Consider the following 26,262-nt stretch of genomic DNA (forward strand, 5'->3'; position numbering starts at 1 on the left):
GTGCTTTAAATCAGCAATACTGTATATAAGTCATGTATACAATTTTCACAAAAATACTTGCCTACTATGGGCTAGGCTCTGCACAACTTGCTTTTATGTTATTTCATTTAATTGTCACAACAACTCCATGAGGTCCATTTTACCAACAAGGAAACTGAAGCTCAAGTTAAGTGAGTTTCCTAGGCCACACAGCTAATAGGTGGTGGTGAACCCAGATGCAAAGCAAGCACTGTGTGCATATATATGTACATATCAAAACATTTGTTATAAACAGATCAGAACTGGAAATGATGAGAAAATAGGCTGACTCCTTATAGGTCAAGCAGTCTGGTACTCCAGGATCTCTATAATTCATCATGCAACTTTTTGGGTGTACCTACCGTTACTACCTTGTGCTCTGACTTAGCCTATGAGGTTTGCGCATCACTCTATGATCACACCGTACTTTTCTATCCCTGTGCACTCTGTTTCATCAAAGGGAAATGCTGGTTTCTGCTGTTCCTCTACCTAATCAGTTCTTACCCTTTATCTAACACTTGTCTTAAATGTGATCTTCCTGAAGTCTCTCCTTTAATCACCCCAATTAGGTGGGATCTCCATTTTCTTCTCTTCCCACCCAACTCTAATTCTTTTAACATTTGCCTTTACTATTCTTAGGATACCTATCATAGGTCTGTGGTTTACTTTTCCCACTCTACCACACTATGATATCTGATGGTTGAAGCTGTTGTCTTTCACATTCCTGGAGTCTCCCTGAGTGTCTAGTTCAGTGCTCAATTAATAAAATAGTGAGAGTGTTTTCCTTTCCTAGAATATAAGGAAAGAAAGTAAAGAATCCGATCTTAATCTTAATTGAGTTAATGATAGTAAAATCCATTTCACAGGTTTTTAGCATTAGAATCTGAAGATCTAAAAAAGTCTTGAAAGTTTGTTACTTGAGGGGCGCCTAGGTAACTCAATTGGTTAAGCATCTGACTCTTGATTTCAGCTCAGATCATGATCTCAAAGTTCGTGGGACAGAGCCCTGCATCGGGCTCTGTGCTGACAGCCCCAGAGCCTGCTTGGGATTCTCTCTCTACCTCTCTCTCTGCCCCTCCCCCCTTCCTCAAAATCAGTAAACATTAAAAAAAAAAAAGTCCATTATTTGAATGAGAAATTCCTCTTGTGTAATTAGGTCTGTCCATCATAGAATGGGAGAAATTCATCTATTTTTTAAAAATAAGAAATGAATCTTCACTGAACATTATAAAGTTTTGGAAAGTCATTTAATTCTTCAACTCAAACAAAATCCTACTTGAAAACTTGTTTGGTCCCCAGAGTATTATATTTTGGACAGCTCTCTGATTAACACACATCCAAAAGAGTATGATAAAAAAAAAAAAAAAAAAAAAAAAAAAAAAAAGTAAAAAATCACTAGATGAAAATCAAAATGTTTGAATTAGAAAAAGCATGCCTTAAAAGCCTTATCTGAATCTCATACCCTTTTATTTTATGCATTGTCTGTCAATACTGACACAGCAATTCTATAAATTCTGAATTCATAAAGTATGGATAAAAATAAACATGATTATAAAAACAAGAAAGATTTGGAGACCTGAGATTCATATAGGTAAGATTATACTTTAAGTACACACATATTCATGTATACTAAAAACCAAAGGCAGAATTACCTTGAAGTATCAGATCCTAGTTTCTGTATCTAAAATCAGAGCTTTCAGGAGAAAGTGATATTGGATGGAAGGTATTGTAAATCACAGAAAAGAGGACCAATTTGATAAAAGAAAATAACCTGATTGAATTATTTCAGTTAAGGCTAGGGGAAAAAAAAAAAAACAAAAACAAAAAGAAAAGAAAATTACATAGGTTGATTTATAAGTAATGTTTAACTTATGGACATTATGTAATGGAATACTGATAAATATCAGAGATTGATTTTAAATATTCACACCTGGATGTTCTACCTCATAATAATTACTAGAGAGAAAAATTGGAGCAAAAAGAAAAAAAAAAGATTACAGACTTGCTGCTCCCAAGGCACCCTACAATTATGTTATTAGATCTCTCCCAAAGTGGGATTAGGAGCATAACAAACTTACTTAGAATTTCTCCATTAAGAAATGTATTCATTTGGAAATAGATTACCACTGGTCCTGTTGAAAGGAGAAAAAAGAAATAAACCAAATTTTCTTCTGGATGGTCTTTATCCTCTACCTAAGTCTTAATATGAAGCTAAAGGTTAAAATACTCTCTTTTCTTGAAGCTAGTATGTAATAAAAATGCAAACAAAATTAATAAAGAACACCTTTATCTTAAGCTTCTAACGTGACCAGATAAATGACGGTGATTCTGACCAACTAGGTGCGCTGTTAACATTTTAGGTCTTATAGTGATATTCTGAAATATATATGGCTTTGAAGTTTCTCCTATATTTGAAGTAGCTTGTAGCATTACATGTTGCCCTGTTATTAAGAAATGTTAGTGTGTCACATGCCTGAGCTATCACTACCTATAAGTTCCTGTTGTTCTATCTTTCAGAGTAGCATTGCACATTTCTGTCAACCAGATTAAATAGCTTTCCATAGTGGTGAGGTTTGAGAACATTCATTCTTTTTCTGAAACCCACCAACTGTTTTCCACATTAAGCTGTTAAGTTCAACAGGAGCTTGATGGACAACCTGCAAGAGTTTAATGACTCAAAGCCCACCCAGCTATTCATATATCCATCCATCGATGTGCATAGAATTTTACTAAATATCTACTATGCACAATGTACTGTTAATTTTTCAACTTATATGCGTCTTTAACTTTGATGAAACATCATTTAATTCCAACAGTTTGCCTTAGACACCTCATTCTGAGATAAGGGGGTTAATGATAATCTAGGGTGTCCATAGGCATATATATGAGGGGTGTACTGGTTAAAGAAAACTTGTAGATTCTCCCTGCTGCATTAACAAGATCTCTAGCTAAACCCTGTTTACTCACCAGCACTTCATTTCTAAGACAAACACTTTATTAGGTTTAAATATACATACACATTACAATATACTAAAAAATATATATATATGTGTGTGTATAGTATATCTATATATATATCTATATACTACTATACTGTATACTACTATATATAGATATATACATAGGTATATATAGTAGTATACACACACACACACACAGACACACACACACACACACACACACATTACGAAAGATCATGAAATTCCTAGAAGTAATACTTGGGAGTCAAGATGAAACATTCTTTTTTCTTATTTTCTCAGCTCAAGGCAATAAGGTACTGTGTTTGTCAAACAAATTTACAGACACCAAAATGTCTTGTGATTGGAAACTCTTCCTATGTTGGATTAAATGAACCTGAACAACAGAATTCGAAGATGAATAAAACAATATATGGGTGGAATTTTTTCATTGTTATTGAATGCTTTAAGTGGTACAACCTACTGGTTAAGTCTGAGTTTTGGAGTTTACATTCAGAGCCCACAATTTAACTAAACTTGTAAAAACTTTAGCAAGTTATTTAACACCTCTAACTTTCAGTTTATTCATCTGTAAACTAGGGATATTAATACTTTTTTGTTTGAGTTGTTCTGAGGATTAAATAGGATTTGATACATAATAGTGCCCATAATAGGTGCTAATAAGGGGCTTAATAAAAACAAGTATTATACTTTGCTTTTATTAGTTTCCCTATTTTCCTTTCTTCCCAAATAAACTCAGCATTTTAAATAGAAGGCTTACAAACTTGTTTCTTACAAACAAGAAATTAGTCATATCTTTGATTTGATCATTAGTGGTTATGGGTTTTGTCGAAAAGAGTGAACTCCAATATTCACAGGAGACCCACACAGGTTTTAAGAGAATTATATTTGCAGAAACACTGCAAGCTTGGGCCTGAAGGAACAAAGGTAGTTCCAAAAGAAGAGGTCTTTGAACCTCAAAACCTCTACAAGAAGGAAGAAGGCTGAGAAAAGAACAAACACAGGCTAACTTTCAAGGAAAAGGAAAGACGACTCAGAGGGTGGAACCAAAAGCCCAGAAGGCAGAGCCACTAGCGAGAGTCACCCCTGGAAAGTAGGACTACGTCTTCATTAAGGGAACTTCTAAACATTTGCCCAGATGGATTTCACACCTGCTATGAACCAGTTATTCCTCTGTACCCCTAACTCCCCCCTTTTAGAACAGGAATGTTCAGTAGCAGTTATCTTTGCTTGCCCTACCACTGGCTGTGTGTGTGTTTGTGTGTGGGCAGGGGGCAGATTTAGTTCTTTAGTTCTCAGGTGTACAGATTGAGAGGACCTGTACTTAAGAGTCACACCTGAGGGGCACCATCTGTAGCTGGACCAGAATTAGATGATGAGATTCTGGATTCAAGCAAATATTATAATGAGCTGAAGCTTTTGCAGGAGTGTTAGGAGACAGTGAGTGCATTTTGCATGTGGGAGCAAGGTAAATAAATTGTGGCAGACTTCAATGCTTTTCAACTAAATTGTGGTCAGAGAGGGGACAAGTCTCCCTTCAAAAGGTGGATCTTAATTCCTCTCTCCTTCTTCAGCTCCTGTATGAGCTGAACTTAGTGACTCACTTCTAACTATAGATATGGTGGAAGTGATGGGTGTTTAAGGCCTGAGATTAGGTCATAAAATGCACTGCAGACTCCTCTTGGTTCTCTCCCAGATACTTGCTCTGGAGGAGAACATTCAAACAGTCTCAGGTAAAGGTCCACATGGCAAGGAACTGTGGTCCTTGGCCAACAGCCATGTGGCTTTTCCATTGGGGAAAGATGGTGACCCATCTCAAGGGCAGAAATCTGCAGGCCAGTCAGGTCTTCAGGTGACAGTAGCCATGGATGATGTCTTGACTGCAACTTTGTGAGAGACCTTGAGCCAGAAACACTTAACTAAGCTGCTCCTGAATTCCTCACCCATAGAAACAATGAGGTAATAAAAGCTTGCTGTTTTAAGTTGCTAAATTTTGGGGTAGTTTGTTATTTAGCAATGGATACTAATGCAGGTCGCCAGGGATCATTTCTTTGTTGAAAGGTTTGTTGTATTAAAAGAAATTTGAAAACCACTGCCCCAAAACATGGCAGGAAGACAAAATTTATGTCTTTTCTAAGTCTTTCACAAATGAGATTTTAAATTCACTAGCAAAGATCTAGGGAAAAAAATGGTCAAACCACAATTCTTTTAAATCTTCTTTGTTCCTCTCTGGGCTGAAAATTACCATTCTTGCTATGTGAAGATGGAAATAACAATCTATATGCCTTGCTTTTCCCATTATTTCATTAAGTTCCCTAAGGCATAAATACAATTGGTAATTCCAGCCAATTTACAAATGGAAATTTTTTTAGGTATAAAAAAATTAGATCTACTCGAAGTTATGCTGTCTTTATTTAATGGGGAAATTAAAACGAAAACCCTGGCATAGAAATGCAGCTCAGTACTTTTTACTTTTAAACTTTACAGTTAAAACTGGTCCTCTTTGGAACACTTCCCAGAGAAATCTCAATATTTAACAACTTTGAACAAAACCTGAACTTCATCTCATTCTCTGTTACTTTATACTATCTGTTACTGTAATCATTTGGTTAATAAGTTAGCCCTCAAAAGTGGAGTGAGTTTCTTTAGAAGAGGAAATATATCTATTTTGATCCAAATAATTAATGTGTCCTTCAAGGGCACAACAAAAATGATTTACCAGGGCCACCTTAGGCAGTTCTATGCCTTAGTGCTTAACTTAGTACCTAAGTTGGAAGCCTAATTAACCCTAACACGGGCCTCATGTGTCTATGTTTGCTGAACTCTACCTTAAGGGGTCTGTGATCTTCATTATGCATAAAGTTACTAATTCATTTTGCATGTTAAATCAAGGTATTCTCTCTCATTTTCCATCACTGATATGTGACCGTTGCAATTCCACTAAGGGCTTGTAAGAAAACTAACAAATCACTTTAATGTGATTTACAAAGTCTGAATATTACTGTGCAGACAAAATTTTCAGCTTCAGTTTATAATCCACTTTTAGTGTAGTTAGTTTGGTACGTGTGCATCTATGTGTGCCTGCATTAGGTGTATGTCACATTAGGCTGCCAGATCACACATCACCGCAGAAGCTTGAAGTCTTCCTCTGTTGCTCTGAGTGTCAGGGTGCACAAAGAAAGGAAATATGTTTCTTGGCTCTTGACAATTCAGTCATGCCTTTCTTTTTTACACAGATACTCACTCTGAGTTGGGAATCCTAGCTCGGCCCCATCTTTTGTCCTCCTTTAATGAAGCGTTACACTCAGAAATCACACAAAGAAAACTTACACCACCAAGACAACACTAGTTTGTTATTAAAGCTTTGCAAATTAAATCTGTAAATGAGGTGTTCATTTTACCTCTGAAAGCCTGGGGGCAACTAGTAGTCACTCTGCCTTCACCCATCTATTGTGAGCGTACTTTAAGGTACCTCCTACCTCCCTGTATCAAGGTCTCCAGAGAGAAGAAAAATTATAGCCTTCTGATTATTTCAACTCACAGGACTTTGCAAGATCTGAGTAACTCGTTTCCTCTGCTCCATCATGTTGAAGTCTTGCCGTAGATCAGGAGACATGTTCCTCTCCCGAATGTATTCTGGGTCATTCTCATTGATGCGGTCAAAATATCTCTCTTTGTGAGGCATGCTGGGGGGAGGAGGAGTAGTGACCACACCTTGGCTGGCATCTGAACTCATGCTTCAAGTCGAAGGACTCCCTTTGTTACCTGCATTAATAAACACAAAGGAGGACATTCATGATAAGTTCATTATTAAATTCAGATTTTATGGAGGTCAAACAGAACTTTTTTTTTTTTTGCCCAGAGGCTAACAGTGGCAGCTTTCTTTAAAAAGTAGCTTCTCAAAAAATATTAGAACAATTTCTTATTAAAGTAAAAATATCTTTGATTATAATGCTAAATTGGAAATTGATAGTTTCAGAAGTAAAGAAAACTTGTGGTTCAATTATGTCATCAACTGCTAACTGAATTTTTAGAGGGAGCAACTATCAAAATCTCCAAAGTAAGATATCACATCTAGGATTGCCTGGGTGGCTCAGTGGGTTAAGCGTCTGACTTCCGCTCAGGTCACGATCTCACCGTTTGAGCCCTGTGTTGGGCAGGTTCAGTTCAGAAACTGGGCCCGCTTTGGATTGTCTCTCTGCCCCTCTCCAGCTCGTGCTCGTTTTCTCTCTCTCCCTCAAAAATAAATAAAGCTTAAAAAAAAAATCACATCTACATTTGATCTTAGCCAAAAGGCCGAGAAGTGATAGAAAAAAAAAAATCACATCTATAATAGCAAAATTTCCACAATTAGTGAGTACTGTCACTAGAGCTTCTCTTTTCTCTTATTCACACATTTTTTTTTTTTATTTTAGACCAAACTTTGGCCATACTTAATGACCACTACATTTTATAGTGAATGTAATTTATTAACATGAGAGAAACACAGCTATAAGTTTTTCAAATGATTCCTAGAGGAAATGTAGGAATTATTCAGGTTGCCAGACTAAATAACTTCAGCACATAGTGCTACAAATCCAAGTAAGAAACAGCAAAAAGTTATTCAGAAACCATAAGAATACCTGATTCACTTAATTATCAGGATAATCACACTTTTCTAGATAGATCCAGGAGGGAGAAAGTCAAGGCCACTTTCCTCTTAGGGATCTATATCTCTAATAAAGACCAGAGATATCTGGTCTCATCTTTAAAACACAGTAACAACCGGGGAGATTACTATATTTGTCTCTAATAGTAGTCTTCTCTGATAGAATTCATCTCTAAAGTTACCTTGGTGCAACTTAGACCAAGCAAACTAATTATAAGACATTAAAAATTCTTGCACCAGATGACATGACACTATATAAGGAAAACCCTAAAGACTCCACCAAAAAAACTACTAGAACTGATAAAAAGAATTGAGTAAGGTCACAGGATACAAAGTCAATGTACAGAAATCTGTTGCATTTCTATACACTAATAATGAAGCAGCAGAACATTAAGAAAACAACTACCTTCACAATTGTACGAGAAATAATAAGATGCCTTGGAATAAACTTAACCAAAAAGGTGAGAAACCTCTGAAAACTATAAAATACTAATGAAAGAAATTGAAAATGACACAAAGCAACGGAAAGACATCCCGCTCATAGATTGGAAGAACAAATATTGTTAAAATGCCCATATGACCTAAGGTAATCTATAGGTTTAGTGCAATCTCTATCAAAACACCAACTGCATTTTCCACAGAACTAGAACAAACAATCTTAAAATTTGTATGGAACCACAAAAGACTCCAAATAGTCAAAGCAATTCTGAAAAGTTAAACAAAACAAGGCATCACAATTCCCAGACTTCAAGTGATAACATAAAGCTGTAGTAATAAAAACAGTATGATACTGACACAAAAATAAACACATAGATCAATGGAAAAGAGCAGAAAGCCCAGAAATAAACTTGCAATATAATGTCAGGTCAATTAATCTTTAACAAAGGAGGCAATAATATGCAATTAGAAAGAGTCTCTTCAACAAATGGTATTGGGAAAACTGGGTAGCGACATGCACAAGAATGAAACTGGACCATTTTCTTACACCATACACAAAAATAAACTCAAATGCATAGAGGACCTAAATGTCAGACCTAAAACCATAAAAATCCAGAAGAGGGCACAGGCAGTAATTTTTCTGACATCGGCTGTAACAACATCTTTCTAAATATGTCTCCTGAGGCAAGAGAAACAAAAGCAAAAATAAACTATTGGAATTACATCAAAATAAAAAGTTTCTGCACAGCAAAAGAACCTACAAAAAATAAAAGACAACCTACTGAATGGGAGAAGATACTTGCAAATGACATATTTGATAAAGTGTTAGTATCCAAAATATATGAAGAACTTACAGATCTCAACACCCCAAAACCCCAATAACCCAAGTAAAAATAGGCAGAAGACATGCTGAACAGACATTTCTTCAAAGAAAACATCCAGATGGCCAACAGACACATGAAAAGATGCTCAACATCACTCATCATCAGGGAAATGCAAATAGAAACTACAATGAGATATCACATCACACCTGTCAGAATGGCTAAAATAAAAAACTCAAAAGACAAGCGTTGGCGAGGATGTGGAGAAAAAGGAACCCTTGTGCAGTGTTGGTGGGAATGCAAACTGGTGCAGCCACTGTGGAAGACAGTATGGAGGTTCCTCAAAAAATTGAAAACAGAACTACCCATTGATCCAGTAATTACACTACTACTGGGTATTTACTCTAAGAATGTGAAAACATCAACTTGAAGGAATATGTGTACCCCTATGTTTATTGCAGCATTATTTACAATAGCCAAATTATAGAAGCAGCTTAAGTGTTGTTCATCAAAAGATGAATGGGTAAAGATGTCACACACACACACACACACACACACACACACACACACACACACACACCTGCAACAACATGAATGCAACTAGAAAGTATAATGCTAAATGAAATAAGCCGGTGAGAGAAAGACAAATATATGATTTCACTCATACGTGGAATTTAAGAAAGAAAACAAATGAACAAAGGAAAAAAAAAAAAAGAGAGAGAGACAAACCAAAAAAGAGACTCTTAAATATAGAGAACAGATGGTCACCAGAAGGGAGGTTGGTTGGGGGATGGGTGAAATAGGTGAAAAGGATGAGAGTACACTTATCTTGATGAGTACTAATATAGAACTGTTGAATATATGTTAACTCTACTGGAATTAAATTTTAATAAATAAATAAAGTAAAAAAATCTTGTATTAATTCTGGTCTGAGAAATGTAAACTACTATATACTAATTTGGATGTAAATTTTAAAAAATAAAAAAATAAAGTTAAATTACAAAGTTAAAAAAATGTAAACTAGTTTGTTAACAATAATTTTTGTAAAACATGTTAAAACTTTGTTAGCTTCTATTTGACAACATCACTCTACAACATTCTAGAAGTTTGAATTACTTTCGTGTACTACACAAAAAATTCATGAAATAGGATTAAGTCACTTTATGTCATATCACTTTAGTGAAAATCTGATTTTGTGACTAGAAAGCAACTAATCAGGAAAGAAAATGTAAAAATGAGCTTTTATATAAGTGAGTCTTCCAGGTCCTAAATCATTAATTTAAAAATTGAGAGAAAACATGCAATGAACAATGAATATGAGATGATCAAATAAATGGAGCCTTCACAGGATAAAGGGGCTAGGTTTTTTTTGTTTTGTTTTGTTACAACATCCACTATTAATAGAATGACTCTGGTCATGTGATATTCTTCAGAAATTAGGTTTTGCGGTACTGTTATTAGCTTGGCTTACAAACATAGTATTTCTCATCACCTTGCTATTACCCAAAAATGTGGTGCAACAGAGCACCAACTCTAAGAAACTTCTTTTTCCATATCCAATGGGTTTTTTATCAGTAGTCCAGAAGTGTAACCAATCTTTAGAACCTCGTACTCTTAGAAGCTATTTATAATAGGTCCATCTGAGCTCCTTAAAACAGTGTATTGCTAACACAAAGGAATTTTAAGGAGTACTTAAAATCTAGTTACGTAACAGTTTACTCAAGTAAAAAGAACAGTTAGAATATGAAGCCCCGACAGACAAAATACTGTAAAAAAGTAGTTAATGGATAGTGTTCAGATTTCAGCAGCACTAGTCTTTGTAAGCCAGAAGACACAACAAATGAAATATTTCAACTGTTGGCTTTGTTATGGAACTTTAAAAAAATTGTGTTGTGGTCAGATCGGTTTAAATATGATTGTTCTCTATGAAGTATTTTCACTTGAATATGGTTAAAATATTCTAGAACTTTAGCTGGTTATTAGACTAAAAAACTTTTAATTACATTCTAAAAATTTCTTGTAATTCTTTCAAGCAAAAAGCAGAATGGTGCAGAGTACTGGACTGAGGATAGAGACCAGGTTTCAAGTCTTTGCATTTCCATCAACTGCTGTATGACCTTAGAATAGCTATTGTTAATCGTTAGAGAGAAGCTGATAGCTTCTTTTAAATGCTATGATGACCCATTACTAAAGAAACAACTTGTAATTGTTAGAAAATCTCTAGCTGTTATGAATACTAAGCCATATATAGAGTTGAATTATTATACTGTACACCTGAAACTAATGTAACATTGTGTCAACTACACTCAAGAAATTAAAAAAAAAAACCACAACTATCAGTTACTGAGCTCTTACTATGTGCTAGCCACTGAACTTTACATACATTATTTACTTCTCTTAAAAAAAATTTTTTTAAATGTTTATTTATTTAGAGAGGGAGAGTACGAACAAGGGAGAGGCAGAGAGAGGGAGAGAGAGAATCCCAATAGGCTCCACGCTGTCAGAGCAGAGCCCAACGCGGGGCCTGAACTCACAAACCATGAGATCATCACCTGAGCCAAAATCAAGAGTCAGACGCTTAACAGACTGAGCCACCCAGGCACCCCAAAGAGTACAGTTATCTTGATGAACAAATGTATAGAACTGTTGAATCATATTGTACACTTGAAACTAATATAACATTGTATGTTAACTACACTTGAATTAAAAAAAAAAAAAATAGGGTTGGTTAATTTTAAAGAGAAGGAGCCCTGGAACTGAATTGTTTCCCATATCCCCTAGAAGCAGAAATATTTATGCTTAGTTTAGTTGTTCAGGATTAAGAAAAACTAGAATCTCTCCCTACATTCTATTTTTAATTTTTTGAGGAACCTCCATACTGTTTTCCACACTGGCTGCATCAGTTTGCATTCCACCAACAATGCATGAGACACAATGCACGAGACAACAATGCACAATTTTCCCCCCTTCCTCACTAACACTTGTTATTTTTTGTGGGTTTGTTTGACTTTAGTCATTCTGACAGGTGTAAAGTGACATCTAACTGTGGTTTTAATCAACCAATCCTTTATTTGCTTATATTTATTTATTTTTGAGAGAGAGAGAGAGACCATGCAGGAGGGGCAGAGAGAGAGAGGGGAGGGACAGAGGATCCGAAGCAGGCTCTATGCTGACAACAGCAAGCCCAACGTGGGGCCCAAACCCATGAATCGTGAGGTCATGACCTGAGCCAAAGTTGGACATTCAACCAAGTGACCCACCTAGGCATCCCTAAATCAATCCTATTTTTAATGTTGCACATACACAGGCATGCTTTCTAGTACTTCGGAGCAATAGAAACCAGTACGAACTCTATTAGGGGAAAAATATTGGTCTTCTAAGAGGATTCTTTTAATTCAAAATGATGCAGAAAAACAGATTTTTTTAAAAAGTAACATCATAAAACATTGTCAACACTATGGGTTTTCCTCTGGCTGTGCAGATTAGAAACAAGGTATCAGGCCTAAACAAAAATTCCAGTTTAAAAAATCTTATCTAAATATTTATGCAGTAACCACCCAACATGTATATTTAAAGAAATTTAGGTTTAAGGCACAAATAGATGAAATACTCTAGAATGATGGATTTCAAACTCTAAAAATGGCAATCCACAATAAAAAATACATTTTATATTGTAATCACATACAAATACATGAGATATTTAGCTGAAATAAATTTGTGATACTTTCTCTATGTAGTACATTCTGGTATTTTCTATTTTAATCTTTTTCATTAAAAAATTGGTCAAATAGATTCTTGTTCTACTAATGGGTTATGACCCACCGTTTGAAAAACACTACTCCAGAAACTCTAAGTTATGGTCAAATGGGAAACACAAGGAAAAGAAGTGCATGTGTGTATTTGAGACGGGGAGGGAGGAAATGAATATACGCTAGAGATGGGAGGGAGTCGGAAATGATTCTTTGGTATTAAAAAAAATGGCAGTAAGATCCTAGTGATTTGGGTGATAATTAAATTGTCCTCCATTTGGGCACTTAGAAAATGCCATCTATATTACTCAATGTCCATTTGTTTTTCACTTTTTCTTGACTCTTAGCTACTTCTAGTTCAATTTTCCAGATCTCTTTGCTTATGTTTGTAGTCCTCACAATGGCAGGGGACTCCATAAGTGGTGGCTGACTTGAATTATTTTACTGTATCACAACTCCTCCCAAAGCAATCTGGTTTGTATTAGTTCTAGGCTGGGAATGGTCAAAACAATCTTATGAAAAATTATTATAAAAAGTCTTTCCAAACTTAATTCTTGGCAGTTTTAACAGCTTTCTCTAGAACATAAGCAAAAAAGATGGCTGTACTTTCAAGTACCAGGCCTATTGTTCCATATTTAAAACAAAAATCAAAGATATGCCAAGATTTCAAGGCAGCATATTTGGTTAAAACAACAGCAGCAACAACAACACACACTGGTTTATGGAGTTAGAGTTTTTCTTAATGAAATTTACTGTAAAATTGGGAAGGTGTTTACAGTTTTAGAAAACAACTTGGACCCTGCACAAACTATAACAAGCCACATCCTCAGATCAACCAGTGAAGTTTTCTTCATTTTAAATTCTAAAAGGCATGAACTACTTACTTTCAACTGCTACCCAAGATTTTACATACAACTGACATGAAAATCAACAGACTTGGAAAAACCAAACTACACATAGATAAAAGTCAAGAAAAAAAAAAAGAAAAAAAAAAAAAAAACCAACAATGGGCACTGAATAGCACCAAGTAATACAGATGACATTTTCTAAGTGCCCCAATGGAAGATTTAATTATCCCACAAAGCACTAGGGTCTTATTGCTATAATGGCTATTGACTCTATGAGAGTTCTCTTGGAATATTTCAGATGAGATTCAAGGATCACATTTTACAGATGCGAGGAAACTATACTCAGAAGTGTTGAGTGATTTTTCTAAAGCTACAATGCTCAAGTATTAGATATTACTATAAAATCATAATAATGATGTATATTAGCACTACCAAGCCATTCACAGATTGTTCATGGTCAAAATCTACTCTTTCAGTGAAATGTATGGAGAAAAACAGGCCTATCACATACATTTTATGCAGGCATTTTATAAACACCATTGACTGTGAGGAACAGGCTATAAGTAAGGGCTAAAAATTTTAGTGCTTGTGAACAGACTGAAATGTATGATGTCCATCTAGCATGCGCAGAAAAGCAGATGTACAAACTGTCCAGTTGTTTAGTGGTAATCTGCTTAAATACACGAGGAACACCTTTTCTATAAATAACTAGACTTTTAAAGATTAAGATGTATCCACCAACATATAACACCAATAAGTCAAAGAAGTGCCTTTCACTTAATTCTTTGAAGGTTTTGAAGCCAAATTAAAAGGATATCTGGTCCAAATCTCTTGTTTTCGAGATTAGATAACTAATGAAAGAAGTCTTCATAAAGAGATGTGCCCAAGAGCATACACTAAGCATCACCAGGGTGATCTACATTCTCCTAGTCCAGAGCTCTTTCCACGATACAATATTGCTTCCTCATAATTTGTCACCCTGTATCTTGGTCTTCTCTATCAGTATTTTGGAAGCCAGATACATAAGATGCATAAAGACAAGGAGTATCAGAAGCTATGCTGATCAAGTATCTTCATGAGATAGGCAAAGATGAATGGTACCATAAAATATCATGGAACATTCAACACAATTTTGAGTTCCAAACAAAAAGGAACAAAATGCAGAGGAAAGGCCCTTAAACTGGCTCAAATTCATATGAAGACACTGCGACATGGGCATTGATCAGTATTTTGGAACTTCTAACTGTTAACCTAACAGATGAATACTATGTCTTACTTGGAGGTTATCAAAATGACACTGGTTGTGCCTTGGGTAACTAACAATAAATGTTGTTCAAGTTTACACTTTCACCCCTACAGTTAATTAATTTAGCATCAATTTTGAAAGAGTTGAGGGCCTTTGACTATTTATAATGAAATAAATTAACTTCCAAAAACAGATTATCCTGGCAATATACCCACTTTACAGATAAGAACTCTGAGGTTTAATAATTTGCCTCAGATTACCAATTGTTCTTTACCAAGTATGTAATTATTTATGGTTACAGATCTTAGTAGGTATGAAAGAGTTGACCAAAAAAAAAAAAAAAAAAAAAGATGGAATGACTCAAAATACTGTCATTTCCTAGAAGTATATACAGCTATTACAACCTTGATTACAGCCTTTCCTTACTGTGGTGCCTGAAAATACATTATAGGATCACAATATTTACCATCAAAACAGAAATGATAAATGGTCTGAAAGTAGTAAAGTCTCGTATGAGTATCAAATTGGTATAAATGTAGAAACTTAACTCTCTCTGGCCTATTGCCAGAATCTTTTCAAATGACTTCTGTTGAGTATACTTTAAAATACAACTATAAATTCTAAACTTTAATTTAAGTCAGAAAACAATGAATCGACAACTGATTAGTAAAAAAATACTATTAATCTAAGCCTTAGTTAAAATCGAAACTTAAAAAGTCAATGAAAACAACAAACAACAAAATAAACTGGTAATGGTTAACAACAACCCATCATGTTGCTAAGTGTCCTTAATGGAATTTGATAGCTGGCTCAGTGTTTATTAACAAAAAACAACCCCCCCCCCCACACACACACACACACAGATAAAAGAAAACTATCAATTGGAGGGCACAGTTTTGAGAATGTTACGGTTTCAAATTGTGTTTTATAAAGAAAAATAATACACTAATTAAGATAAATTATTTTAGCAAACATGAAAAATACATCCTGTGCTGGTACAACTGCACAGGTAGTTATGTTTTAAAGTTATGTTTAAACTTTGACGACATCTAGGTGAAGAGAAGTGTGAAAATTCTAAGCAGGGTGCTAGGTCAAAATTCAGCAGGGTGAGCCAAAGACTAAAAGTATTCAACCACTGGACAAAGCAAAGGATGAATCTAACCTCTTTCTCACTAAAGTACCAATACTTGATGAAGAATATTTTATTGATCAATATTACCTGTTGCAAGGAACAGTGAACCAGGCTCCCATATTGAAAGGCTGGGATTGGGGAAAAGAGGGGCAGTTACTTGCTTAGACATTGGCAGGGTGAGAAAAAAAAAATCTTTCATTATAAATAGATCAAATTTACCAAATGTAACGGCCATGCAAGAGGCAGGGTTACAAATGTGAAAATATATATGAAAAGTTCAGACGAAGTGTATTGTCTTAAAGTCTAAACTCAACCATTATCTAGATTTAGTTCAGATTGTACCCAACATCAATTATTTGGAAAAGCAAATATGAAACTGACTTTTTAAAATTTTTATTGAAACAAATTTTTGAGAGAAAGGGTGGGGGGGAGGGGGGGGGAGAGCGAGAGCATCTTAAGCAGGCTCCATGCCTAGCATGGAGCCCCGACGTGGGGCTTGATCTCACAACCGTGAGATCATGACCTGAGCTGAAATGAAGAGTCAGTCGCTGAACTGACTGAGCCACCCAGGCACCCGAAACTGATTTTTAAATAAATAAATATATAGCCTTATAAAATGGTAAGTAAAACAATCAATCACAGAGAGGTGATCCCTCAAATATTTTGCAAAATCCAAAAACACATGGCCTTAGTGCCTTTACTCTCTTTTCTACGAAACTTGATGAATGTTCTGTATATATTCCCTCCGTCATCGTTTGTCTTTAACATGGAGCTTTTGGAAATGATTGGGGGAAAAAAACAAAAGGATTTTTTTCTTCTCCTAAGACAAAGTTGACAGAGACTAGTGGATTGATTACTCGAATGTACCTCTCAGACATTTAAGTTTCTGTTATTGAGTCCCCTGGTATCAGTGAAATTTTTAAAACTGTGATCTAGGAAACTATCCAGAACTTGACAGCTCATGATGAATGAGAGGTTTTAAAAAGTGGAATCACTGAAGATTGTGATTTTTTAAAAAAAAAAGATTCACTGCTCTCAATTTCTGGAGATACCTTAAATGTTTGGCTCTTACTGTATGGTAGTCCTTCTGCGCAAAAAGTTTCTTTTCTTTCTTTTTTTTTTTTTTTTTAAGAAACATCAACTCTCACATACTTCATAAACTGAAGTGTATTTATTTGTGCAGCACTGAGCTCGAAAAATTTAAAGCCCTTGCTTTTGACATTTTCTTGAGACAATGTCTGAAGTCAAATTTACTCTTACCTAATACTGTACATCTATCTAGAAACCTCAGGAAACTTTCCAAAGTGAATATCAGAATACAAGTAATATGGAAAACTTAACTCCCTCAAATTCCAATCTTACATCTACTTATTTCTCAAGGATTCTGAACTCAAGAAATTCTAGTTCTTCATTCTGAAGAAATGCAAACAATCCTACAAAACTCATTATTAAAAATGAGTTGAGTTTGGGGTGCCTGGCTGGGTCAGTCGGTTAAGCATCCGACTTCAGCTCAGGTCATGACCTCATGGTCTGTGAGTTCGAGCCCTGCGTCGGCTTCTGTGCTGACAGCTCAGAGCCTGAAGCCTGCTTCAGATTCTGTGTCTCCCTTCTCACGCCTCTCTTTCTCTCAAAAGTAAATAAACATTTTTAAAAAATTAAGAAAAAAATGAGTTGAGTTTGCAAAACAATCACCCAAAAGTCTAGTCTAGAAAACTGATTTGTTACTGTGGACAATACTTCTAATGGTCCATTCCTAATGGAGCCACAGTGACCAGTGAGAAATAGGAGGGGGCCTGGAAGGCACACACACAAAAGGCAAAGTTCTTTATTTTAAAAACTGAAGGCAAAAAATATATATAAACAGTTAAAGAATACAGGGTATGCATAAGTCCCAAGAGTTCATCCTGATCTACTATTTCAGGCATCCCAACTAAAGAATTTTGGCTTTTATGATTATAACATATAAAATACAGCTGCAAAAGTCAATCCAAAAGCTGTAGGTAACTCAATACATTGTCACTGCAAGGAAGTCTGATTTGAAGGAGTTCCTACCTTCAGATTTTGGCTAGTAAGGAGGATTTCAAGATCATCACAACTCCATCTGTTTTCCTTCTACGGAAAGTCTACTAGTGAGCCACGAAAATGAAATTTATTAAGCATAGGTAATAGTACTTGAAAATCACTTTCAAAAATATTTGGTCATAACTTGCCATTTTAGAAATCTGATAATTGTTATGGCAGTCCATGAAAAGAGATGTTCATCAATGTCAGAAACTGCTTTTGTAAAAAAAGAAAAAAATCTATTTTGTGAAACTAGATTTTTCTTTTCTTCTTTTTAAAGCTTTTTTTTTCCCCCTGAGAGAGAGCGTGTGCGCACACAAGCAGGGGATAGGCAGAGAGAGGGGGACAGAGGATTCCAAGTGGGATCTGTACTGACAGCAGTGAGCCCAATGTGGGGCTCAGACTCACGAACCACAAGATCATGACATGAGCCGAAGTTGGACGCTCAACCAAGTCACCCAGGTGCCCCAAAACTAACTTTTCTCAAATGAACCATCCTTTAGATCTAAAGATCAACTTTACATACTGTACTGGGTTGAAGGTGTCCCCCCAAATTCACATCATTACTTCAGAATGTGACTTGACTTGAAAATAGGGCCTTAATTTGTAATCAAATTAAGATGAAGTCATACTGGATTAGGGCAGGCCCTAAACCCAAGGACTAACGTCTTTACAAAAGTGAGAGAGATGTGGACACAGACACAGAGGAGACAGAGGAGACACAGGGAAAAAAGCTAGATGATGGAGGCAGAGGTTAAAAGTATGCTGTACAAGCTTGAGACACCTGCCAGCACCAAAAGATAGGAGAAGCACATGACAGGTTTTCCCTCAGAGCCCCCAGAAGAAACCAACCTTGGTGACACACTGAGTTTGGACTTCTGGACTCAAGAACTGTAAGAGAATACATTTTTGTTGTTTTCAGCCACTCATTTTGTGGTACTTTGTTATGGTAGTTCTAGAAAACAAATACGCTGTTCCAATGGAATTTCCATCTTGATAATACCGATTTTAAGGAGACAATTGACCATCGCAACAATGTGGACAGATAGCCAGACACCTTTGCAGAATCAAAGTTATCTCCTTAGAAATAACAGAAATCAAAACAGCAACAGGAATGACATTCGATATAAGTTAAGGGCGAGGCAGTTATCTTCATAGCCAGCGGCATGACTTCTGCAAACTGCAATTTCAGACTGAGAAACAATGTTTCCAAGAAAATCTGAAGCCAAGAACGTATGAATGTTTTTGTCACCTCAGAAGCTGAACAGAAATTTCTTTGTAAAAAAAAAAAAAAAAAAAGATTCACAATGAATGCGTAATACGAAACAGTATTAACACAGTTATCAAACTATAAAAGATTACAGTTTGATGGAATTTTTTTTTTTTCATTTAACCAAAGACGGACTTAAAAAGCACTTGTTCGGATTAGCAGGTTTCTTGCCATGCCTACATACATGCTGTGCTTCTGCCCATCTCCCCACATGAGGGACCACTGACCCCTAACCTGCAGATTCGGCATCGTGCCATAGGCTCTGGATCCCTAGGATTACGAAAATCCGTAAGAAACTAGTTAAGCAGCTCATCAAGTATAATCTTGCTGCTGCTGCTTCCGCTCTGTTGTTTGACTTTCACTTGAGCAATACTTTTCAAACTCTCTCAGCCCTCTACTCACTATAAAAGGCAGCCTATAACTCTTTCTCGTTTCTGTCAGGTAACTCCAAATATTTTCAAAATCGGACCTAAAGTTGCTACCCCAGGTCTCCGTCTTAGACCCTCTGTTTTCTCTCGTTTCCTGAGGTCACCTGATAGCTCACATCTTGGCTCATAGGGGATTTCTGATGCCATGCAGAGGTCACTGGTATTGATTCCCCATCTAGCCTTCTCTCAATTATCAAAACACCCTGCCCCTATGCTCTGCCTACGTGCCAGGGTTTGGCATCTACTGTTGAATCGACAGTCCACACACTTGGGTTCTTTCCCACTGTCTGTTGCTAGGGTTCTGCCCTGTTCTCAAGGATCCGCCTAGATTCCAAATCCTTGTCAGGCATGTTCGCCACTCCAACTCCATCCCTCACACTATCCTTTTTAGTAACTTAGCTTGTATTTTCATTAAGCAAATTACATCAGAATTTTCAAAAATGCCATTTTTGATGAAAATGTTTTTACGCAAAGAGAGGGGTAAGGGCTAGTAGTCAACATTTCTTGACCATCTAATGTCTAATTTGCTTTAAGAACGTAGCTTGTTTTGGGGCATCTGGGCGGCTCAGTCGGTTAAGTGTCCGACTTTGCTTCGGTCATGATCTCACCGTTCACAGGTTCAAGCCCCACAGCGGGCTCTGTGCTGACAACTCGGAGCCTGGAGCCTGCTTCGGATTCTGTGTCTACTCCTCTCTCTGCCCCTCCCTCACTCGCCCTCTCTCTCAAAAATAAACAAACACTAAAAGAAATTAAAGAAAAAAAAGAATGTAGCATGTTTTAACTCTTTTAATCCCCATAATAACCCTAGAAAGGTAGGTGCTATTCCCATATTCATTTCACAGACTAAGAGCAGAGAGAAGTTACTTATCCAAGGTCACACAAGAGTATGTGTGAGTGGCGATATGGAGATATGAATTCAAGGAGACTGGCTCCAGAACCTCCGTTCTTAACCACTGTGCTATTTGTTTTTTAAAAATTTTTAATGTTTTTATTCATTTTTGAGAAAGAGACAGAGTGCAGGCAGGGGAGGGACAGAGAGAGGGAGGGAGACACAAAATCAAGAGCAGGCTTCAGGCTCTGGGCTGTCAGCACAGAGCCGGATGTGGGACTCGAACCCACAAACTGTGAGATCATAACCTGAGTTGAAGTCGGATGCTTAACCGACTGAGCCACCCAGGCACCCCTTACTGTGCTGTATTGTGTCTCTACCTTTCACGATTCCATCCCTCCCCTTAATCCCCAATGATGTTTTACAATTTTTAGTCATTTCAAATTTATGCCCATTAAGATCCTTGGGTAAATGTTTCCAACTCCTCTCTTACCCCAGGCCCCACCTCTAAGCGAACCACCTATATGAACACCATATCTAGGTCCCTACCTCTAATATGAATTCTTTGGCAAAATATATATTTTCATAGATTTTTCCTACCACAAAGTTTACCTGAACATAAAAGCAGGTGGTACAGGACCTGACACCGAGGAATTAGATTATTAAGTCAATAATAAATAAGCAAAATTCCTGGTCATTCACCAAGTTTAATCTTCCACCAAGTGTAATACCACTACAACTATAATTGTAAGCTTTAGGAAGGAAAGGTAGTTGTGGGTGAGTCCTTTGGATCCTAATACCTAGATTATATATGCCCCATTATTTCATCTAGAACTGTTTGGACGTTTATTATCATTTAAAGAGGTCTAGGTTCTGACCAAGTACAATGTAAGATTTAGCCTTGAAAAGTCAAGGGCACCCAGCTGGCACAGTTGAAGGAGTGTGTGGCTCTTGATCTCAGGGTCGTGAGCTCAAGCCCCATGTCGGGTGTAGAGACTATTTAAATAAAACTTTAGAAAGGTAGGCTTAGTTGATATGAATAAGAACCTTGAAAATGTATGTATACCTTTTGATATTTTATGACAACTAATTCATATATGAGAAAAGAGATGGAGATTCTTTTCTGACATTGAGACAATGGGAAGAGAAAAATGATATAAGTCTCTAACCCACAGCTGAAACCTTCCGTCTTAATAAAAACTAAGAACATTTGAAAGAAGACTTAAAAAGTCTAATGTCAAATTCAGGAAAAAAGAGGAAGCATTAAATGAATCCGTCATTTAATTTATGGAGGAAAATTTAACAAAGAGAACAGACATGCAGATTTTTAAAGGATGCAAAATACCTTTGTAAGGATAGCAGAGAAACAAAACATTTATAAACCCAAATAACAACTGTCCCAAGAAATAAATATTGCCCTTCCTTAATATTACCTAATTAGAACCAAAATAAATAGCATCTTTAAAACTTAAAGGTGTTAGAGCTTAATAGGACATAAAATATTATTACATCTCATTCCACCCCCTCAATTCTCCATATGATGAAAGAGGTCCCCAAAAGAATGTGACTTCTCAATGTGTCCCTCAATTTATTTCACTTGAGACTTTTCACATTACCTAGACCCACCTTATCTGTTCTCAGATACATAGAACGTATACATATAAAGATCATATGACCTAAGAAAAGATTTAAAATACAAACTGCAGTAAAACATCCCTTTAAAGGTTTGGCAATAAACTAATTTCAGAAGCTACTATGCATTGGAGCACCTGGGTGGCTCAGTCGGTTAAGCGTGCTGTTGATTTCGGCTCAGGTCAAGATCTCATGGCTCTTGAGATTGAGCCCTGTGTCCAGCTCTGCGCTGTGTGGAGCCTGCTCGGGATTCTCTCTCTCCCTGCCCCTCCCCTGCTCACGTGTGCATGTTCTCTCTGTCATAATAAATAAACATTAAAAAAGAAGCTACTATGCATTAAATGTTAACTTTTAAGAAAAAGAAAAGTCACCTGATACCTCAAGCTCCCATTTCTTGATTTTAAGTAGTTTGTAGGTAAGTATTCAGGGTTAACAACACACAAAACACATTTTTGGTGTATTTTCATAAGAATTTGGAACCATTTATACCATTTTTTAAAATAATGAGAATGCTGCTTTTTCAAGTTTTCCTCGTAATTCACTAGAGAGAATAAACTTTATGACGCAGCTTTTTGTGCGTACTCACACATGCCTGAAGGGTCCACTTAAGTTGCTTGTTATATTTTAAATTCAGGCTTGGAGTAGGATTCTTGTTTTTCTGAGGCTCACAAAGACCAGACTCAGCTTAGTTCTATAGTGCCTATTTAGCTGGACTTAAAGCCGACATCAAGTACTTTATTGTCAAATAAAAAGCAATCTTCATAGAGCTTAGCAACTTAAGTAGCTCTCCAGAGTTTGTTAAATATTTTGTTTCTACTTTCGATCTCTATTGTCAAGGAAGGATTCTGTAGAGTTGTAAAGTGCCAGAAAGTGTTTGTTTTGTTTTTTTTAAATATGAAATTTATTGTCAAATTGGTTTCCATATAACACCCAGTGCTCATCCCAACAGGTGCCCTCCTCAATGACCATGACCCACCCACCCCGCCCTCCCACCCCCCATCAACCCTCAGTTTGTTCTCAGTTTTTAAGAGTCTATTTTAAACATCTAAAAGGTAGTATGGACACTATAACCCTTAGGGTTCATGGTTACAACGGAGAAACACAAAGCTACCTACTGTAATTTTCCAAAAACACAATTTTCTGGGGTGCCTGGGTGGCTCAGTCAGTTAAGCATCTGACTTCGGTTCAGGTCATGATCTCATGGTTTGTGGGTTCGAGCCTTGTGTCCAGCTCTGTGCTAATAGCTCGGAGCCTGGAGCCTGCTTCGGATTCTGTGTCTCTCTCTCAGCCACTCCCCTGCTAGCTAGCTCTCTCTCTCTTAAAAATAAATAAACATTAAAAAATTAACTTAAAAAACTCTGCAAGTTTCTTAGTCCCTCCTTCAAGGAAAAAAAAAAAAAAACCCACCTTGGATTCCTATCTTTAAGAAATACTTAGGAATCAGCCTGGGGGGGTGGGAGGAGTTCTAAAATTCGGGCTCTGAAAGGAAGATGGAAAAGATTTCCAAGTTTATCCCTCACAGACTTAGAGGAAAATGAGGACTTTCCCAAACAAAAGGCTCTTCCCGGATTAATGCTTTGCTCACATTATTTCTTATATGCTAGGACTGTTTTCCCCTCTAGTCTCCATCCATCCAACTTTTTTTTTTTTTTTTTTAATGTTTATCTTTGAGAAAGAGAGAGAGACAGAGAAAAGCAGAGAGAGAGGGGGACACAGGATCCAAAGTGGGTTCTACGTTGAGAGCAGATAGCCCGATGCGGGGTTCAAACTCATGAACCGCAAGATCACACCTGAGGTGAAATTGGACACTTAACCGACTGAATCACCAAGTGCCACCATCCATTCAACTCTTAATCCATACTTTGAGGTCTTACTCAAAAGTCAACGCCTTCCATGATGGCTTTCCCAATCTCTTCCATCAGAATTAAGAATAAGCCTTCCTCAGCTCCCACCCCAGTACTGCTCCCAAAACAATTTTTCAGAGTCTGTGTTGCCTTTAAATTATTTGAGTAGGTCTGTCTAGCCCAGTAACTGGGTCAACATCTTTTTCCTTTCTTTACTGTCTGCTTACAGTTATACAATAAAGGTTTATTAAACTGAGTGAGGTGAGTAGGACTATTGAATCATAATATCCCATTCTCTACTTCTTTTAGAATAAACTAGGGCAGAGAATTTAGAGCAACCCTAGAAAACTGGGCTAATCATGGTTTGTTCAGAATGGCCAGCTACCCAAGATGGTTGAGGTAATGAATATTGTGACCTGAATATGAAATGTCTTAAGCTGACTGAAAAGTAATCACAAAAAGAATGACGATATAAAAAGAACAATTTAAAAAAATCTGTATTTTCCCCTGGATTTTGAGACTAGGTACAAGTGATGGTACAAAAATGTCATCTTAAAGTAAAAACAAAAACAAAAACTACTGATCCAATCCATCAGCAAACACTAACTCAGCTGTTAGGTAAAGTCTACAAGGAAATATAAGGCACAGGTCTAGGTCCTGCCTTTAAGGACTTTTCAGCTTAATCATAGAAAGAACTAAAACATGACTACATGGTAAGATAACGGAGAGTAGAAACCAGTTTATGACAACTGTCAAAAGAAAAATATAAAATACCCAAGAGTTGTTAAGAATTGCTGTTAAACAGAATTTTGGGTTAAGACAGTAAAGGAAGATTGAAATGAAAGGTAAGGTCTGATTTTCTTCACGTATAAAGTGAGGTGGTTATAAAATTATTTTAAATACAAGTATCCAAAATTGAACGAGATCTATCTCATAAGAGGGTTTGACATTTCATGAGAGAAATGAGTTTGAGGCTTTTTCTTTATACCAGCTTCTTGGTGTGGCTTCCAAAACTCAAAATGGGCCTTTAAGTGGACATTTTTCATACCTGAAAGATGTATATGAAACTATTTAATTTATTCTCGTTTTTTTTTGGCAGGAACTGAGTAAACCTGCAGAAAGCTCATCACCGTTATTAACACATTTTTCTCTTCTTTGTTCTTTTTAACTGTCACGGCTTTTATGCCCAGCAGTTACTGATGGTCAAATGCATTCTGAAGCCCAGCCAAAAGTTTTTTTTTTTTTTTTTTTTTTAGGGTGACATGCAAAACAAAGCAAATATTGGCTTAGTTATGACACTTGTTGTTCTAATACATTAATAGCCTATTGTTCACTGTGGTTGTCTCAACAAGATAATACATTGAAAAACAGCGTTTCCTGATAGGAAGTGAATTCCCACTGTGTGTCACAGGACCCCAGCCAAAAGCTGGGCTCCGAAGAAGAAACAGCAGTCCCTTCTTGGATTGCATAACGACCAGAGTAACGATTAGATTTTTTTCTCCTCTTTTACACACACACACACACAAAATGGTTTTCTGCTTCAGCTCAAACTATATAATCTATTTCACTGACTGTGCTATCATAGGATTGTTTTTTCTAAAATGATTGTGAATGTTTTAGACAAAGCTGTTCAACATCCTGTAGACAGCAGTATCCTGTATATTTCCAACTATAGAGAATTTCCTTAGTCGTAAATGTCACAATGGATGGGGTAACTTGACAAAGAAGGTATCAGGATGTGTCATCAAGACACAGTGTGACTATTTTCAAGGTTAGTGTCATACAAGCACTAGATGAAATCATAATATATGAGGTACAATAATTACAACAGGTTTTTGTAGATCAGGTACATTTAGCTAGGCAAAAACTGAGGCTAAATTAGTCCAACCACCGTTGCTGTCTTTGTTTAGAGTCTGATTGGTGAGAAACCGACGTCACTAGCAGATCCACACACAGGAGAGTATGCCCTCCACGGTAGATGACACTGTCCAAACAAGACATTAAAGCCCCCCTTGTTTTCATCTATTTTCACAGTCAAACTTTGAAGAACTTCCTCTGTCCTGGTTATACCTAACCAGTGGATACTAGAAAATTCTGACAATGGAGAAAATAAGAAGGTCGTCATTTTAATAGATTCCAGCGAGGCTGTCTCTGTCATTTCGGTACTTTCACCACTTAACACAGTGCTTATTCGTAGGCGGCCCTCGATACATTTTGCTGAACTGAACCATATGTCAAACAACTGATATGAAAATGACCACAGAATACCAATAGGATTTATGTAGCACTGCTTACATAATAAATAACATCTCTGGTTTTA

The 26,262-nt window shown here is 36.5% G+C and overlaps 1 protein-coding gene across 8 annotated transcripts in view; it reads right to left on the reverse strand.

The window, feature by feature from the left end:
- The window catches only part of ADD3 (adducin 3), a 123,562-nt gene that overhangs the window by 23,056 nt on the left and 74,244 nt on the right, over nt 1–26,262 (reverse strand). For 7 of the 8 annotated variants that reach the window (XM_060641541.3, XM_060641542.3, XM_060641544.3 and 4 more), the window contains one exon: nt 6,538–6,761. In XM_060641541.3, the coding sequence (XP_060497524.1) occupies nt 6,538–6,732 (195 nt within the window). In that variant the 5' untranslated portion in view covers nt 6,733–6,761. Of the gene's footprint in view, nt 1–2,096; nt 2,151–6,537; nt 6,762–26,262 lie in introns of those variants that run through there. The other variant, XM_060641545.2, reaches the window with a different exon arrangement.

Source organism: Panthera onca, chromosome D2 (assembly GCF_046562875.1).
Source record: "Panthera onca isolate mPanOnc1 chromosome D2, mPanOnc1 haplotype 2, whole genome shotgun sequence".
Classification (NCBI taxonomy): Eukaryota; Metazoa; Chordata; class Mammalia; order Carnivora; family Felidae; genus Panthera; species Panthera onca.